This window comes from Panthera onca, chromosome B1 (assembly GCF_046562875.1).
Source record: "Panthera onca isolate mPanOnc1 chromosome B1, mPanOnc1 haplotype 2, whole genome shotgun sequence".
Lineage (NCBI taxonomy): Eukaryota > Metazoa > Chordata > Mammalia > Carnivora > Felidae > Panthera > Panthera onca.
Genome location: NC_138342.1, coordinates 431,018 through 448,629, shown reverse-complemented (window position 1 = coordinate 448,629; position 17,612 = coordinate 431,018). Strand labels below are relative to the sequence as shown.

The following is a 17,612-nucleotide window of genomic DNA, read 5'->3' as shown; positions in this document are numbered from 1 at the left end:
TTTCACATGCTCTGCAAGCCACAGCCCCCGCACCCGGGACCAGTGCCTACTATCCCCGGCCCCCCCACCCACCCTAGACCTACCAGTCTATCCCCACTGCTGTCCCATTGGCTGTCCCTGCATGGGAGAGGACGCCAAATGGAGGGGACAGTAGCCGGGGTCAAGGGGCATCCAAGTGGGCACTGATGTCCTCCCAGGAGTGGTGCAGCGTAGAGCTGGAGGCAGCCCCGGGGCAGGGGAGGGGCGCCCACGGCGGGGGCTGGGGGTGGGTGAGGTGGCCCCCGAGAAAGGCACGGAGGGGGGGTCTGGAGCCACACGGTTGCCTCAAGAGCAGGCAGCTGAAAGGCTCCAGGTCATGGCGCACAGATGTGGACATGGGCTTTGGGTTGACAGGGCGGGATCCCCTGCTCAGCCCAGCTTCCCCACGTGTCACAGAGCGAGCAGCCCATCAGTGCCTGCCTGGCCTCGGAAGCCCCGAAAGGGCCCTTGGGGTTGGGGAGCCCAGGGCTGCTGGTCCCCGTGAGAGGGGACAGCAGGGTCAGGCAGGTAGTTAGCCCCCAGAACTCCCTGGAGCAGATGACAAGGGCAGTTCCTTTGGGAGCCCCAGGCTGGGAATCGCATGGACACTTTTGGCGGTCCTGGGGGTTGCAGGGGTTGCACCCTCACTGGTGCCAGGCTGGGACTACTCACCCCCAGGGCCTGTGTGTGTCCCGTAGCCTGAGTTCTCCCCACCGCCCAGGGTCCACTCTTTGCATGCCTCCCCTGCCCCCCCCCCGAAACCCACCCAGGTGACAGCCCCCACTGCCCCCCCATCAGGGGAACATCTGTTGTCACCAGCTGTGGTTGTCTGAAGCCCCCACGGTTCCCCCCTGGTTGTTACAGCTGGGCTCCCACGGCTGGCTTCCCTCGGTCACCCAGAGGCCACTAGTCCTGCCCCAGGCTCCATCACTGCCTGGGAATCAGGATCAGCCCAGTGGGCCTTCCTTCAGGCTAGGCCCCCTTGGGGACAGAAGGAGTGGGGTCCATCCTCGGGAGGCCAAGGGACTGGGTGACATCGAGGGCAGGAGGCCCCATCCTGCACTGTTGGGGTCCCAGTGGAGAAGGGCCAGAGGATGGGGCCTAGCCCTGGGATGCTAGAGAAGGGCCCCAGAACCGCCTTTGGCTGGGGAAGGGGGAGGGGAGATGGGGCAGGCTTGGCCCTGACTTCGGGGGGGCCCAGCCGCAGGGAGCCGGCGGTACCTGGGCGGGGAGGCAGGTGCCCGGCCCGCAGGGCAGGGCAGAGTTTGCTCTTTGCTCTCTGTAGCACCTTGGACACCGGCGAGGCCTCGTTCCTCCTGCCACACCTTCCAAGGAGCACAAAGCACCTGACACGGGTGCCTTTTCCTAAGAAGGTACAGAAGCCCTGGGCCAGAGGCAGCAAATCCCAGCCTCAGTTTCCCCATCTGGAGAACGAGACCATTGTTCACAACCTGGCGGTGGCTGGCGGACTCGGGACCGTGCCCGAGAGGCAGCGGGCACCCAGACGGAGGTGACGAGGCCCCAGCCCCCCAAGGCCACCAGCTGAACCCCCAGAGCGTAAGCCAGAGGGCCACAGGGGCCACACTGGCAGAGGGGATACTCCCCGGGCCAGGAATGCAGGACTCCAGCTCCCCAAGGAGGCACCTGCAGGCGTGAGGCAGTCAACGCTGCAGACACAGCAGCCAGAGTTCCGGTCGGGGGAGCTGGTGAGAGGCCCCAGGGACCCCACAGTGTCGGCCCCAGAGCCTCAGGCCAACTCGGGGACTCCCGAGAACCTTCTTTGCTCCTGCTTCTGGGGCCCAAGCCTGGTGCACAGACACACGTGCGTGAACATGGACACACGTGCACAGAGACGCAGACCTACACACGCCTGCACACAGGCACACACACACTCGGACACACACCTGCACACGTGCTCAGGCCCACAGACGTGCAGACACACAAATGCCAAAGACAGAAACACCAGCTTAGGGGAAAGGATGCACCTTTTCTTGTTTAACAAAATAAATTAAATATACGAAGCTTCAGCTCAAAATCTATATAAAATTACAGAGGTCTGGGGCTGCCACCGGCAGTGGGACATGGGTGTGTGGCCCCCCGAGGTCGGGCCATTCGGTTGGCCATCAGGCCAGGTGCATCCCGGCCCAGGGACAGGCCGGGTCTGTGGCGCCACCTTCCTTCCAGCATTAATATTATTATCTTAATTTCTTAAATATAAATATCGAGGGCCCTTATCTCTGGCAGTGTGAGGCCGGGCGGGGCAGGGTCACCCCGGGGCCGGGCTCCGGCCTCTCGGGACGCGGCGGGGACCGCTGTGCCTGACCCCCTGGCCCAGGGTCCCCGGGGCGGGGGGGGTGGGGAGGGGGACTCCCGGACACGCAGACGCGTGGTGGCAAACACAGCCGCCCCCCCTGCGGAGGCCTGGGCAGGGACGCAGGCGGCAGGCACAGGGCAGGGGGCGGGAAGTCTCGGTTCGCGAAGCCAGGGTGCCTCTCAGATCTCCTGCCAGGCGCGGGGAGGGGTGGCTTGACCGTGGTCCCTGTGAAATCCTCACAGGAGCCAAGGGATTCCTTCATCGACTAGCACGCTGCTACATGCACACTGCAAAGTTACAAACACGGGCCTTCCCCAAAGCGTCTTAGTCTGAGGGTGTGTGTGTGTGTGTGTGTGTGTGTGTGTGTGTCCAGAGCCAGGTCATACGTGTGTGTGTGTGTCGTACACACCGGGCACCCGGGGTGCTGGCCGCGCCTCCTGCCCGTGGTCCGTCTCCCTCGGTGGCCCTCCCCCCCCAGCCTGCCCCCCTTGACCTCCACGTGCCCACCCCGACGGCACCTAGAGCTGCAGCGGGCCGGCGCCCCAGAGGCGTCGCCGTCTAGCACTGGTAGTGGATGTGCTGGTGCTGGTGAACCTTGCCCTCCACGTGAGAGTGCGTGTGCGTGTGCGTGTGCGTGTGCACGTCCGCGTAGAGCTTGGGGTAGAGTCTGGGACCGGCAGACGGGCCGGGGCCCAGCAGGTGTTGGGGCCCTGCCGGAGGCCCCAGCTCCTCACACAGCCCCACGCCGGGGGCGGTGCCGAGGGCGGAGGGCACAGGAAGGTCCTTGTCCCCACCACGGTCGCGGGCAGTCACGGGCAGACGGTGCGCAGGCAGAGGAGGGGCAGGCCCGGGCGCACACGGCTTCTTCTTGGCCTGGCAGAGCCACAGCAGCACGGTGCCCAGGATGAAGACGGCACCGGCTGGGATGCCGATAACCACGGGCCACGGCAGGCTAGCGGTCGAGGACGAGGGGGCCACGGGCGGCCCTGGCGGCTTGGGGTCTGCAAGGGAGACCAAGGAGGGGGGCGGGGAGGGGAGCGTCGCCGTGGGTCCCGGCGACAAGAGGCCGGCCCGCGGCACGGAGGGGCCCCGGGGCCGGGAGCGGGCGCACGCACCTGGCAGCACGGTGAGGAAGGCGCTGCGGAAGCTGTAGCCCATGGTGTTGGCGCCCAGGCAGATGTACATGCCCGCGTCGTCCTGGCGGGCGCGGGTGATGAGCAGCTTGTTGAGGTAGGAGCCATCGGGCCGCGACCACACGTCGCCCGTGGGCAGCACCACGAACTTCTGGCCGCCCACATCGATGGTGGAGTTGTAGCGGCCCTCGGTGCCGTACTCCACGCGCTTCAGCCACTGGATCACCGGCTTCACGTCACTGCGCACTTTGCACTGGAAGGACGTGGTGCCCCCGAAGTCCACCGTCGTGTTCACGGGGTGCGTGCCCGTGAGGACAGGCTTGGAGCGCGTCCGCTCTGCGCGAGGACACAGCGCGTCGGCACACGCCCCGGGCACCGCCAGCTCCCCGCCCCCCAGGCCCGGCACTCACGGATCACGTCCACCTTGTAGGTTGCGTTGATGGCGCCCGCCCGGTTCGACACGCGACACGTGTACTTGCCGCTGTCCTCGGGACGCAGGTTTTTCAGGCTCAGCGTCCACTTCTTCCTGTGCTCGCCGGCCTCCAAGCCCGTCAAGGCCTGGTCATCCTTCATCCACATGATGTCGGGCCGTGGGTGCCCGCTGGCCACGCACTTGAGCCGCACGGAGCTGCCCACCGGCCGCGCGATCACCCGGCGCCTCATCTTGGAGGGCTGTGTGAAGCGGGGCCGTGCTGCGGGACGGGGCGGCACCGAGGTCAGCAAGGCACCGGGCAGGCCAGCCCCCCACCTGCGCCCGAGGGGAAGGGAGACGCCGGCCCCATCTCACCCCACTGCTTGCCGGCTGGGTCCTCCTGGCCCCCAGAAGGGCCGTCGTGCCCCAGACGCTCCCTTCCCGGGCCAGTGTCATCTGCAGAGACGAGGGCACGTGAGAAGGGCCCCAGCGGTCCCCACCCGGACCCCAGCCTTGGGCCCAGCTGGGAAAGCTCTAGAAACACAACTGGGAGCCCTTGGGAGCACACCCACATCTCAGAATCCCAGAGACAGCTGGGAAGAGCGGCCCGCCCAGCCTACTCCCTGGGTGCAGGTGACCCCAACAGAGCTGGCCGCCCGCCCCCCCTCCGGCTCCGGGGGGTCTGCAAGGCCCGTGGGAGGAGGGGGCCAGCCCCGCCGGCAGCTGCAGTAACCCTAGCCCACATCAAGGCGCCGAGGCCTTGGTGAGCTGACATGGCTCACATACCACCTAGTCGTCCTCCCCTTTCAGAGGACAGTGGGGGGGACACGCACAGGGTTCCCATTCCACAGTCCGGAACAGGGGCCCCGTGGGGGTGGGGCAGGCTGAGGAATGCCCCTCCCGTGACAGCCGCCTCCACCCAGCCGGGGACCCAGTGAGGGGGTGGCACAGGTCAGGCTCCCCCTTTGTGAGACGGCCGCCACGGCTCGGAGGGAGCCTGCCCCGGGGAGCCCCAGCCCCGGGGCCCGTGGGGGGAGGGCCAGCCATGCGCCTGGTACATGTGTACCAGAGGGTGTGTCGCCGGGGACCCCGCCAGTCCCCAAGCCCGGGCCCCAGAGGCAAAAGAGAACAGAAGGCCCTCGGCGGCCCCTCTGAACTCTGAAATCTGAGCCTCAAAGTGAGAGCCGACACCCAGGGCCGTCAGCCCGCCCAGCCCGCCCTTCAGTGGGACCACCACCCTGGGGCTCCCCCACGCCCACTCCTGCCGCCCCCTAGCCAGCCTCAGTCTCCCGGTCAGCAGAACCTTTGGGAGGAGGGGCCCCCGAGATACAGGCCTGAGAAGGAGCAGGGGCCCCGGGGCCGGGGGTGACGACAGAGATCAAGCCCCTGTCCTGGGCCCGGAGGAGGCAGGCAGGGACGGGTCTCATCCTGGGAGGCACGGGGGTGAGCTCAGGCAGGGATGGGGCGGGGGGGTGGGGGGGGCCGGGGTGGTGCTGACTCAGGGCTCACACGGCGCAGCCCCGCCCCGCCCCGCCCCCACGCGCCCTGGCACGGCCACCACTGACCCATCACGATGAGGGTATAGTTGACGCTAAGGCTGCCAAAGCCGTTGGTGGCCTTGCACACGTAGGCGCCAGCGTCGTCTCGCTCTACCTCCTTCACCTTCAGGCCCTGGGGCAGCACGCGGAAGCGGCTCCAGCCGCCGTGGATTGTGCGGCCATCCTTGGTCCACATGGTGAGCGGTGGCGGGTCCCCCTCCACGGGGCACTGCAGCCTCACGGTGCGGCCCAGACGGGCCACCTGCCTCGAAACCACCTTGTCCGCCATCCTCGGGGGGCCTGCGGGTGGGCCAGAGGGCTCAGTCAGAGAGGAGGGGGCTGGCGGCAGTCAGGGGTCCAGGCGGGCAGGGCTGCTGGGAGCCAGGGGGCCGTCCCTGTCGGGTCCCCACCCATGACTCACACAGATACACCTGCCGGGCACAGACAGGGGCGGGGGGGGGGGGGGGGTGCCTGAAGCCCGGGGCCCTGCTCCCAGGCCACGGCAGCTGGCGTTCACCCTGGACCCACTGCACACCAAGCCCACGCCCACGGAGCTCCCACGGCGAGCCAGGCTCTGGCTCACGCCCCCCCCCCCCCCCAGCACCCGTCACGTACGTTGTAGTCAAGATACAGGTTGGCTGGAGCGGGTCACCCAGGGTGCACGCCCACAGGCGAGCCAGAGCGGCCCCTCACTGCCTCCCGTACACAGCGAGCGTCCACGCGTGCGGCCTGCCTGTGAGCGAGTCCGTGCGGCACGAACAGGCGTGGCCGGTGGCCCACGTTTGCGCCCGTGTGTGCGTGGGCCCCATCTGCCCGGGTCTGTCTGCAGGGCCGAAGGCTCTGCTGTTCTCAGCCACACCACACCGGGTGGCTCATCCCTGGGCGGGGGCGGGGGCGGGGGGAGGGGAGCAGGACCCCAAGGCCCTGGGGTCAGAGGGCGAGGGGCAAGGTGCCAGGCCCAAGTGCAAGGTTCCCGTCTGGTGGCAGCCACTGCCCACTGCGCCCCAACGGGAGAAGCCTGAGCTGTGGGCTGAGGCCATGGGGCCCCTGAGCAACGAGAAGGCCACCCTCACCCGTGAGTCTCGGGCCGGCTTCAGCACCTCTGTGCCCGAGTGCAGGGATGGTGGGGGTGACCAGGACGCGGGGAAGGACGCTGCAGGTGTCCGAAAGAGGCAGGGCCGTCTCCTGGCCAACCCTCAGGTCCCCTGTCCCATGCCTGTGCCTCGAGCCTGGGCCAGTCTGCAGCCACAGGGGTGCCGGGCTCCGACAGTCACCCCACCCACTGTACCCGCCCCCCCCCCGCCCCCGACCAGGAGAGGCAGCCACAGGCACCCAGCTGCCCTTCCCAGCTCCGGAGACCCCACCCTCCAGCTGTGGGCAAGGGGCATTCACCCCACACTGTGGCCACTCGGGCCGGCATCCCATCCCGGCCTCACGGAGGTGCCAGGAGGCGGCCGCTGCTCCGAGAGGCTATCGCCACGGGGCCTGAGGGCAGCATGTGTTTTTAATAAGCAGCTGGTATTCCTTCAACATGCAATTACCAGCTGGCTACCTTAGCGGCCTTTGCGTCCAGGACCCAAAGTGCTTCCGCGGGCTCTTTGGAGGCTCAAGCGGCGGCTTCCTGTCTGTCACCTCCCACCCCCAGGGGACCCTTGCAGAGCACAGCCCCTCACCGCTGGTCTGCAGGTGCTGGGGGGCGGTAGGGGCTGGTCCCATGTGGATAGACCGGGGTCCGGGCAGGGAGGGGTCCTGAGCTCCGACTCCAGCTTTGCTGGGGGGACGGGAAAGTGGGGGACACAGCAACACTGGGCCATTCCCTCTACGACTCCAGACAGAAAGGGGGCTAGAGGTTGTGGGCACCGGCCTACCCAGCCCCCACCCACAATCTCGCCCACACCTGCTGCCACACCCCACCCACCAAGCCCACACCCAGGCTTGCAGCAACGCTTCTTCCCTGCACCCATATTCTGCCTCCACTGGGGTTCCCCTGCTCCTGCCGTGGGAACCCTAACCGTGCACCGTGGGCCCCAGACCATCTCAGCACTCCCAGCCAGCCCCCTCCTCACCAGAACCCCAGTATGCCTGGAAAGGGCAGGAAGAACAGGGAGGGCCGCTGAGACCTGCCGCCCCCTAATTTCTCAACTGTCTGTGGGGCCCCCCAACCGCCCAGGGTCCCGGCCTCGTTCCCATGCAGGCCCTGTCCGACACCTGTCACTATTCAAAGGGGCCTCCCAGGCCGCAGGACAAAGAGGGCACCCCCCCCCCCAGCCCGCCCTGTGCCCTGGGCCTCCCAAGCTGACACCTGGGCACAGACGTGTGCACACACAGACGCACGAACTGCCTGGAAAATGCAGGGGGACAGAACACTGCCTGGCCTGAGGGGCAGTGTCCCTCTCCACCTCTGCCTGTCCAAACCCATCCTGGGGGCACGACATGGGGCTGGCCCGACACCTCCCGTCCTTGGAGGAACCTGCCTCAGTGACAGAGAAAGGACTCATCTGACAGTGGTTGAGGGGGTTGGGGGGGGGGGGTCCACCTCCAGCCCAGCCCCCTCTGCACCAGGCAGGAGTTTGACGAGTTGAGGGACCAGGCATCTACTGGGCCTCAGAGGCCATGGGCCCCCTTGGAAACTGTGGAGAGGGAGGAGGACAGAGCCAACTGCCAGACGGACCGGAAGTGTGGCCCCGAGGGCCGGCCCGCAAGCAGGACAGGGGACAGGCAGGCCGGCAGCCAGAGGCCCCAGCTGGAGCCAGCCTTATCCTAAAGCAAACAGCCCCCTTCCCCTCCCCCGGGCCAGCCCTGCCCCACCCCCACCTGAGCTCCACTGGACCCCAGGCCCGGCCTGCCCTGCCCCCTCCAAGCCCTGCCTTTGCAGAGACCCCAGCAGGCTCACAGGAGGGAGGCCCGCCCCCCCTCCCCCCCCCCCCCCCCAGATTCCTGGGAATTTTGGCCGCCAGCACCACGGCCACAGCTCTATATTTAGCCTGGGAAACACAAGCCCCCATTGTTCCACCTGGTCAGGGTGTCCAACCCACTCAGCCAGGGGGAAACTGAGGCAAGAGCTGAGAGAGATGGGCGCCTGGAGGGCATGTGGGTGGGGGAGGCAGCCGGTTTCCCGTCCCCTCCCAGGAGGAAAGCCTGACAGCTCCAGGGCAGCCTGGGGGCCCTGGCACCGAGGCCCTGGTCTCCTCTGGGGTCCTTCCAGCCAGCGTCAGCCCCTCCTCCCATGAGCACCACCGCCAGAAGGCCCATCCCTGCACACGGCCCAAGCCACAGCCCTGGGAAGTTTGGAGCATGGGGGGGATGTAGACGGTCACACGGGGCGGGCAGACACGGGGGTAAGAAGAGGCTGGGGCTGGGTCTCACCCCTCAAGGGGGCTGAACATCAAGGTGGTGGACAGGGTCACCACATCCCTCTTCCTCCCTCTATCCTCCCTGCCCTCCTCCCCCACAGCCGTGAAAACATGGCCAGGAACAGGGGTGCCCGGAGAGGCCAGGGTGCAGCAACCTGGAAGGCCCCACACATCCAGGCTTCCTGGCTGCCGTCCAGAACTCAGGTGTCAGGGGCACACCCCATCACACCATCTCCCCGACACGCCATCCCTCAAGACGCACAGGCTGTCCCCAGACGCACAGGCTGTCCCCCGGACACTGTCCCCAGACACACAGGCTGTCCCCCAGATGCACAGGCTGTCCCCCAGACGCACAGGCTGTCCCCCAGATGCACAGGCTGTCCCCCAGACACTGTCCCCCAGACACACAGGCTGTCCCCAGATGCACAGGCTGTCCCCAGACGCACAGGCTGTCCCCCAGATGCACAGGCTGTCCCCCAGACGCACAGGCTGTCCCCCAGACGCACAGGCTGTCCCCCAGATGCACAGGCTGTCCCCCAGATGCACAGGCTGTCCCCCAGACACTGTCCCCCAGACACACAGGCTGTCCCCAGATGCACAGGCTGTCCCCAGACACACAGGCTGTCCCCCGGACACTGTCCCCCAGACACACAGGCTGTCCCCAGATGCACAGGCTGTCCCCAGACGCACAGGCTGTCCCCCAGATGCACAGGCTGTCCCCCAGATGCACAGGCTGTCCCCCAGACACTGTCCCCCAGACACACAGGCTGTCCCCAGACGCACAGGCTGTCCCCCAGATGCACAGGCTGTCCCCAGACGCACAGGCTGTCCCCCAGATGCACAGGCTGTCCCCCAGACACTGTCCCCCAGATGCACAGGCTGTCTCCAGATGCACAGGCTGTCCCCAGACGCACAGGCTGTCCCCAGACACACAGGCTATCCCTAGACGCACAGGCTGTCCCCCAGACACACAGGCTGTCCCCAGACGCACAGGCTGTCCCCCAGATGCACAGGCTGTCCCCCAGACACTGTCCCCCAGACGCACAGGCTGTCCCCCAGACACACAGGCTGTCCCCCAGATGCACAGGCTGTCCCCCAGACGCACAGGCTGTCCCCCAGACGCACAGGCTGTCCCCCAGACACACAGGCTGTCCCCCAGACACTGTCCCCAAGACACACAGGCTGTCTCCAGATGCACAGACTGTCCCCCGGATGCTGTCCCCCAGACGCACAGGCTGTCCCCCAGACACTGTCCCCCAGATACACAGGCTGTCCCTCCAGATGCTATCTCCCAGACGCAAAAGCTGTCCCCAGACACACAGGCTGTCCCCCAGACATTGTCCCCCAGACGCACAGGCTGTCAATGTCTCCCAGACACACAGGCTGTCCCCCAGACGCTGTCCCCCCACACATGCCGTCCCCCAGAAGCAACATCCCTCAGGTGCTGCCCCCTAAGATGCACACTCTCCCCGCAGACAGTCCCCCAAGTACACACACACACAACCAGACACACTCCTACAGTGGACACAGACCCCTCACCCCGGGATGCAGCACACCTTGGAGCACTGCGCACACACCCCGAAGCCCACACCCCCTTGCCCCATCCGGCTAGGAGCACCGCTCCCCCAGCTATAGCACAAGAAGGTCCTGCTATCACCCCAGACGATGCCTCTCCCATCCCGTGGGTCCCAGCAGGGCCAAAGGGGTAGGGGCGCTGGGAGGAACCGAGAGACAGGGACAGACCCCGACCGTTTTCACAGGCCCTCGGGGGCCACTTGAAACTCAGCACGCACACCCCGCTAACCCCCACGGCCTGTGCGCTGCCTGCCCTCCTGTTACACCTTCCCAATCAAGCCCCGGAATGTCAAATACCGTCGTAGGGCAGTTAGTGTTCTGAAAAAGCACACGCGTGCAGAAGATTCTACGAGCCGATACACCTTCCCAACATCCCCCCTCCCTGCCCTCCCGCGGGGCCTGCCACGCCCCTTGCGGGGTGGCCCGCCCTGGCCACTCCACCTGCACCACCCCCAAGCCCCCTGCTCTGTTCACGTCCGTCTAGGGCCTCTAGAGCCTCTGCCTCTCCCCGCTGCCCACGGCGCTGGTGATCTGCTGACCCCGAGCCCCCTCCGTGAGGAGCCGGGCCAGACGCCACCCCTCCCAGGGCCCACATGCCAGGGAGCCTCACATCATCGCAGCCCCCAACCCCGTGGCCACGGACGCAGTGGCAGTGAGGGTGTGCCAGAACCACTTGGCCGGCACGCCACGGCCAGCTCCACTCCTGGTAGCCCCTGAGAAGCCCCAGGAATTTCCAGCCGGCAGGTAATTCTCTGGCTGGGGGGTAGGTGGTCGTCAGGCTGACCACACTGGCACTGGCTGCGAAGTGACTTCGGCCCCCGGAGGCCTCCCTCCTGGAGAGGTCAAGCAGCCCCAGAGGGAGGGCAGGGAAGGGAGGCAGGTCCTGCCCAGCCTGTCTGGACACCCGACACCAGGCAGGCCAGGTGGGCACTCTCTGCGAGACAGGGGCACCTGTGCCGTTCTCCCATGGGGAGCAAGCACCGGCAGGGGGGTGGCTGGGAGGGCCCGGACACAGTGGCCCTGGGGCCAGTGCCCTCCCCAAGGAGGATACCAACAGGAGGGGCCACAGGTGAGGACCACCACACAGAGGACATGAGAGGCAGGGGCCAGCCTCTGCCCTGGCTCCGAGCCACTCGGGCACACACACACACACACACACACACACACACGTGCACACGCACACACAGGCCCCAGGGCGGCCCCTGGGGGCTGGACCCACAGGGTCTGTGCTGGAACCGGTAGGACCCGAAGGACAGGTGGTTGCCCCAGAAACCAGGCCATTCTGGGTGCAGCAAAGGGACAGACTGACCCACCGAGCAAGGAAGATGGCGGGGGTGCCCAGTCCACCCCACCAGGAGCACGAACTAAGGTGACAGGCTGGATGGGGCCCACCGGGTCCGTTTCCTTCCCTGGAATCCCCCCGGGGGGGCCTCCGGCAGACCCCCGGTTCCAGGGCTCCTCCTCTTTGCCACTCCCAGGGCACACACGGGGGCCACAGAGCATCACCCTGACAGTCCTGCTGCCCCGGGGGAACCCCGCGTAAACCTCCAACAGCTGGCGGCGACCGATCCGTGCCCAGACCCGCTGCCACAGAGCCCACCGCGGGGGCCCAGCCGGACACCCCGGTGGCCGTGTCCAGATCTCGCCAAGCCCGCCCAGACTCCAAGCCGACCCCTGCCCGCACCCACCACCCATCCCCTCTCACAAAAACATCACTCGCCGAGAATCCGTACGGCATCACCACCTCCCCAGAGGGGCCTGGCCCCACCCCCAGCTGCCAAGGAACCAAGAAGGACCTTGTCCGCTGTGCCTCCCTCACATGCTGGCACTGGACCCACAGGACAGGGTGACAGGACCAGAGGCCCAGACCACCCAAGGGGCCCTGCCCTGTGGGCTCCGACCTGCACGGCCTCGGAAGAGTGACAGGATGTCTCCCGTGGGCCAGAGGTTGGCCTTTGGGCAGAAGCAACGCTCCACCTACTGTGAGGGCTCAGGCATTAGAGAGCCCCACCCACCCGACAGCCCGGGCAAGCCCCAGCCAGAGAGCCCCACGCTGCCCTCCACACCCGCACTGCCCCCTCCCCCTGCCCACAGCCCGCAGCCCTCTTCTTGAGGACAGGCCAGAGGGCATGAAGCTTGGGCACGGTGGGACCCCTAGAGTCCCTGCAGGCCGCAGGGTGGGCCACCCACCTCTCAAGGAGCACACAGCACCCGGCGCCGGGTCCCAGAGCGAACCCCAAAGTCCCTGTGGGAGTGGGCGGGCCACTGCAGCAGCACAGAGGGGGGCCCAAAGTCCCTGGCCGGTGGCCCCCCTCTCCTGGGGCTCAGCCCTGTGGGGGCCAGAGGGCATCACTGCCCCGTGGGGTCCCAGGCCACAGTGCAGCACAGCTCTGTCCCCACTGCCTGCTGCCCCAGGCACCATTATTTTTTCACAGTGTGGGGCTTGCGTGAATCTCTAACAAACTGGGGCAGGAAGAGAGCGATTGTTTCCTGCCGAGATGGCAAGCCCTGGGTGTCAGAGGCCTGAGCACGGGGCGCCCTCCTCGTCACAGCTGCCTCTGACATTGCAGGGACAGCTCCCAGAAGCCCCTACGCCACGCGGGTTCTCCCCAAGGGGGCCGGTCCCTGTGGGGCAAAGGCCTGCCAGCCCCCAGGCCTGCCCCCCAGCCACTCAGTGGAGACACAGAGTGTGGAGACCCCAGGACTCCCCACTGGGAGCAGGAAGGCCAGCGCCCTGCCCAGGTGGGAGAGCCCCCAGGCCACCCCCAGCTGCTCCCCCGGTCCTGGCCTATCCCGACAGATGCCCCCAACCCAGCTGCGCCAACGCACCCGCGGCCCCAAGACGTCCACCCCAGCCCACGTGACCTGCCCACCTCTGCCCACACCACACCCCTGCAGGCCTTCCCCCTCCTCACCCGGCCAGTGCCCACCTCTCCTTCCAGGCCGTGGTGCCTGTGCTTCACCCCCTCCCCCTCCCCCAACCTCCTCCTGCCTTTCCTGGACTGTGGACTCCCGGCTGCCCAGGACAGTGGCCCCTGCTCTCTTGGGCCCCAGGAGGAGCCCTGCTGGACACCTGTGGGGCTTGTGCAGGAGCACCCAGTGACCACCACGAGGAAAAGCAGAGGGCAGGCAGGGTGGGCCGGCAGCACCGGATGGGGCATCTCTGGGGTCTGGGCACACCCTGCTCTCCACGTGCTGGCCCTGCCAGGGCTGTAGTCCCTGGGAAGGCACAGAAGGCCAGCAGGTCAGCAGCAAGGGTCCGGGCCTGCAGGGCCACTGCCTGCCTCCCCCCCGCACCGTAAGCAGTGCCGGAACCCCAAGCCAGAGGCTGAGGCCACTGCCGGGAAAAACCAACATTTCCCCATGGCACTGGGCGGGGGCTGAAGGCCCATTGATTCCCGCACAATGAAGAAGGAGCCCGCGGTAGGAGTTTCCAGGCCCAGCTAAAGGCGACTTTGTTCGCAGCTCCCTCCTCCCCCCAGAGGGGACAGTGATTTATTTTCTCTTCCAGGAGTGGGGCCCGAGACATAAATGGGGCGGCTGGCCGACATCCCCCCTCACAGAGCCTGGGCCCCGCTCCCGTACATCTACCTCAGCTGGGGCTGCACACTGGCCAGCCGCTGCCTGGAGGGGCGGGGGAGGGGGGGGGTGAGGCCCCCTGCGGCCTGGCCGGAGGCCAAGGTCAGCCGGTGCACACGCACGCCACCACAGCCATCCCGAGGCCCGCACGCCATCCCGCTGAACCACACGCTGGCGGACCCTTCCCCAAACAGCCCTGAGGGTAAGAGGGCACTGTCCTCGTGGAGAGCAGCACCGGCCGGCACGCACCCAGGCCCTGGGGTCAGCACTCAGCTCACCCAGGGCACAGCAGCAAGGTCCAGAGGATGGGGAGTGACCTCAAGGGCTGGCTGCCTCATCCTTGGAAAAGCTCAAACGTGGCCACCCTTGAACGGTTTCTTCCAGCGCTGTTTGTGAAAAGGCACTTGGTTCTGAGCCTCTCAAGGTCCCGCTGTGAGAAACCCAAATCCTATCTTTCCTTGCATTTGGAAAAAGCTGTTTGAGACAGACCCACCAGGATTGTGAAACTTTCAGAAAAGGAAACTTTAAAAACACGAGCTGAGTCTAGAGACACAGTGACTCCAGAAAGCGTGACGCACGGGGAGAACGGCTTTCAGGAGCGGCCGGGCTCCCTCTGTGCTGGTCGGCCGGCCTGAAGGTCCGCCGCGCGGCCTGCTTAACCGCAAAGGAGGAAGCGCCCGGGGTGACCTTGCCCCTCAAGTCCAGGTCTGGAGGAGAGGCCAGCACAGTTCAGGGAAAGGGGCTCTCCCCAGCACCCTGCCCCCGATGCCACAGAGGACCCTGCCCTTGGAGAGTGGCTCTCAGCCCCTGCTGCTGCCTGGGCCCCGGCAGCTCCCAGACAGGGCTAGGGCCAGAGCTGGATCCCAGGCGCAGCCCCAAGGCCAAGGCTCAGGGGAACAGAGCCGGGTGCGGCCCCTCCAAGGGCCCCTTGGCACTGAGGCAGGCCCCGCTGCCCACTGCTGCCCACCATCCACCACTCCGCCTCGGGCTCCGGCCAATGGCCAGCCCAGGCCAGCGGGCTCCAGGGCTCCCCGGCTCTGTAGCCAGGGGACAGGCAGGTGTGGGAACGAGGGGAGGCCACGTAGATAAAAGAGGAATCACAGTCCAGGCCGCCGGCCACCGTGGGGGGTGGGGGGGCCTTGCCGGGCATGACCCGAGTGCCCGCGGTGGCCAGGACACTGGCAGGCCCAGCCACGCCTGAGCAGCCCCCACCCTCAAGCCAGCCGGCCAGTCCCCAGCTGGGCAGGCGGGGGGGTGCTGTGGCATTAGGCCCACCTGGGCTGCCGCCTGCCACCCAACACCCAAACGTGCCCATATAAGGCCGGGTTGGGCTCGGTGTACCCGCTGGGTGGCGGGGGGAGGGGTGCGAAGCCTCAGAGGACTGGTGGACAGGGCAGGGACAATCCTGAGTGGTCAACACACCCAAAGGGCTGGCCTGGCCCAAGGTCCCGCCTAGCTGAGGGGAGGCTGGTGCGGAACATGGCGGGCAGGAGTCCGTGAACACGTATCTCCCATCATCCAACAGCCAAGGATGTCCCTTGCTGAGAGGTTGGGTGCGGGGGCAAAGGTCCCTCGGGAGACATTCCAGGCCTGCCTTCTTGGACGTCAGGTGTGTGAGTGCGCATCTAAGTCCTGGCACAGCACACGCCGAAAGACACTGTGCGGCCTGAAGCAGCGGGTCCTCCGGGCCTGCCTTGAGACAAGCCCCCACCCCCCACGCCATGTCGCACCTCCAAGCTCCAGAGACTCAGCGCCCCCCGGCCGGCCCCACACCCCGCACCTTCCTGGGGTGGGCAAGCTCAGGGCACAGGGCTGGGTCACAAGTCCCAGACACCAACAAGGTCACCTCTGCCCCCAAACCGCACCCTGGCCACTACGGGGGTCTCTGCAGATTCCGCCGTGGCCAAAGAGCCTGCTCCACAAAAGTCCCCAGAGTAACCAGCTGCCCTCAACTTCAGGGACACAGATGGGTGTGTGTGTGCCCTGAGGGGGACTGAGGCCAGAGCCTACTCAGCCAATCGGTGTGGGGCCCCACAGGTGAGCTGGGGGTGCCCCCGCAGGTGAGCTGGGGGTGCCGTGTGGGTTAGCATGCAGCCCCAAGGGTGAGCAGGGGCGGGATCTGAGGGGAAACTGGGGGATCCTACAGATGAGCTGCGGGGGGGGGGGGGGCAGCATGGTGAGCCGGGGATGCCCTGTGGGTGAGCTGGGGGCGCCCCATGGGCAGTGTTGGGTGGGGGACCCTGTGGGTCAGGAGACCCGCCAAGCTCTGGGCCAGTAGGGGCGGGGCGCAGGCACGCGCGCCAGCCGGGCACTGTGGCAGGGTTCAGGGCCGGGAGGGAAAGGGGCGGCGCTGGCGCAGGCCGGGGCGCCGGGCTGGGCGCCAGGACTCACCTCGGGCGGCGGCGGCCGGCGGGAGGGCCCCCAGCAGCAGCGGCGGCAGCAGGAGCAACAACGTGGGGCTGGGCGTCATCTTGGCCTGTGCGGACCTGAGGGTGTTGGGGGTCAGTCACTGGCAGGCGGGGTAGGGGTCGCCCCCCTCTAGACTAGGGCCCCGGGGCCGCCGGCACCCCGGTCCTGGGCCGCGGGTTCGGGGTGCGGGCCGCCCCGCCCTCCCTGCCAGCGCCCCGGGCGGAGGAAGCAGCGGCGGGGCGCTCCGTGGGTATCAAAGGCAGACAAAGGGTTTACACTAATTACCGGCCTCCCCCGCCGCCCCCCGTCTCCAAACACCGTCTGGATTCCTGGCGCTTGTAACTCGGGCCCTGCCCGCGGGACACACAACACCGGCGGCCGCGCAGATAATCGCCTGCGCCATTAGCGGACAAATTTGCGCTGGGGGTGGGGGGGGCCCACGTGGGGTGCAGGGGCGGGGGCGGGGCGCGGACAGGACCACTGGCCCCGCAGGGGCGGCGGCGGCGGCGCGTGCCGGTGCCCCGCGGCCTCGCACCCGGGCGTCCGGCACTCCCCCCACCCCCCAGCCCCGGGCCGGATCGGGGACCCCGGACCCCAGTGCTCCCCAGTCGGCCCTCCCAGTCGGCCCCCCGGGGGTCACGGGCGCGCGCAGAGGCTCACCTCGGCGGGGGCGGGCGGGCAGCGGGGCTCAGGGCCGGGCCCGCGGGACGCGCTGCGCGGTCATCGCCGCCCCGGGCGCCGCACCCCCGGCGCCCCGCGCCCCCCGGGCCCGGCCTCGGGACGGGGCGGCGCTACCTGGGCGCGGGGCGGCTCGGGCCGGGGCCGGGGCCGGGGGCCGGGGACAGCGCGGGCGCGGGGGTGGGGTCCAGGGGCCGGAGGCCGGGGCCGGGGTCCCGGGGCGGCGGGGCGAGGGGCCCGGGGCGCCGCGCCGCGAGGCGTCCTTCCCTGCGGGGCTTTGTCAACTCTCCCGGAGCGAGCGCCGAGCCCGCCGCGCGCCCCGCCCCGACACAACTTCCGTCCAATCGGCGCGCCCCGGCTCGCCCCGCGCCCGCCCCGCTCCCGCCCCGCGCCCAAACTTTCCCCCAATCCGCGCGCGCGCGCCCCGCCCGCCGGGCTCGCGACCTTAACCCTCGCGGTGCGGGAGGCCTGCGGGCGGGGCGGGCTCCCCGGGGCGCGGCCCCGCCCCCAGCCCGAGCCCTCCGCCCGCCCCCTGCCGGCCCGACTCCGCCCAGCCCCCCCCAACCCCGCCATCGTCCCGCCCCCGGCCCAGCCACGCCACGC

The 17,612-nt window shown here is 68.2% G+C and overlaps 1 protein-coding gene across 2 annotated transcripts; it reads right to left on the bottom strand.

Annotated features, from left to right (window-relative positions):
• Positions 1–1,985: 1,985 nt before the first annotated feature.
• Positions 1,986–17,297, bottom strand: FGFRL1 (fibroblast growth factor receptor like 1). 2 transcript variants are annotated; one of them, XM_078446376.2, is made up of 8 exons: positions 16,992–17,297; positions 16,617–16,725; positions 16,314–16,408; positions 5,443–5,715; positions 4,253–4,333; positions 3,876–4,157; positions 3,448–3,801; positions 1,986–3,333 (listed from the first exon to the last, which is right to left on the bottom strand). In XM_078446376.2, the coding sequence occupies exons 3-8, from the start codon at positions 16,390–16,392 to the stop codon at positions 2,891–2,893; spliced, it is 1,512 nt and encodes a 503-aa protein (XP_078302502.1). In that variant the 5' UTR covers positions 16,393–16,408; positions 16,617–16,725; positions 16,992–17,297; the 3' UTR covers positions 1,986–2,890. The 2 variants fall into 2 exon arrangements, with proteins under 2 accessions (XP_078302502.1, XP_078302501.1); XM_078446375.2 differs by lacking the exon at positions 16,617–16,725.
• Positions 17,298–17,612: the final 315 nt, after the last annotated feature.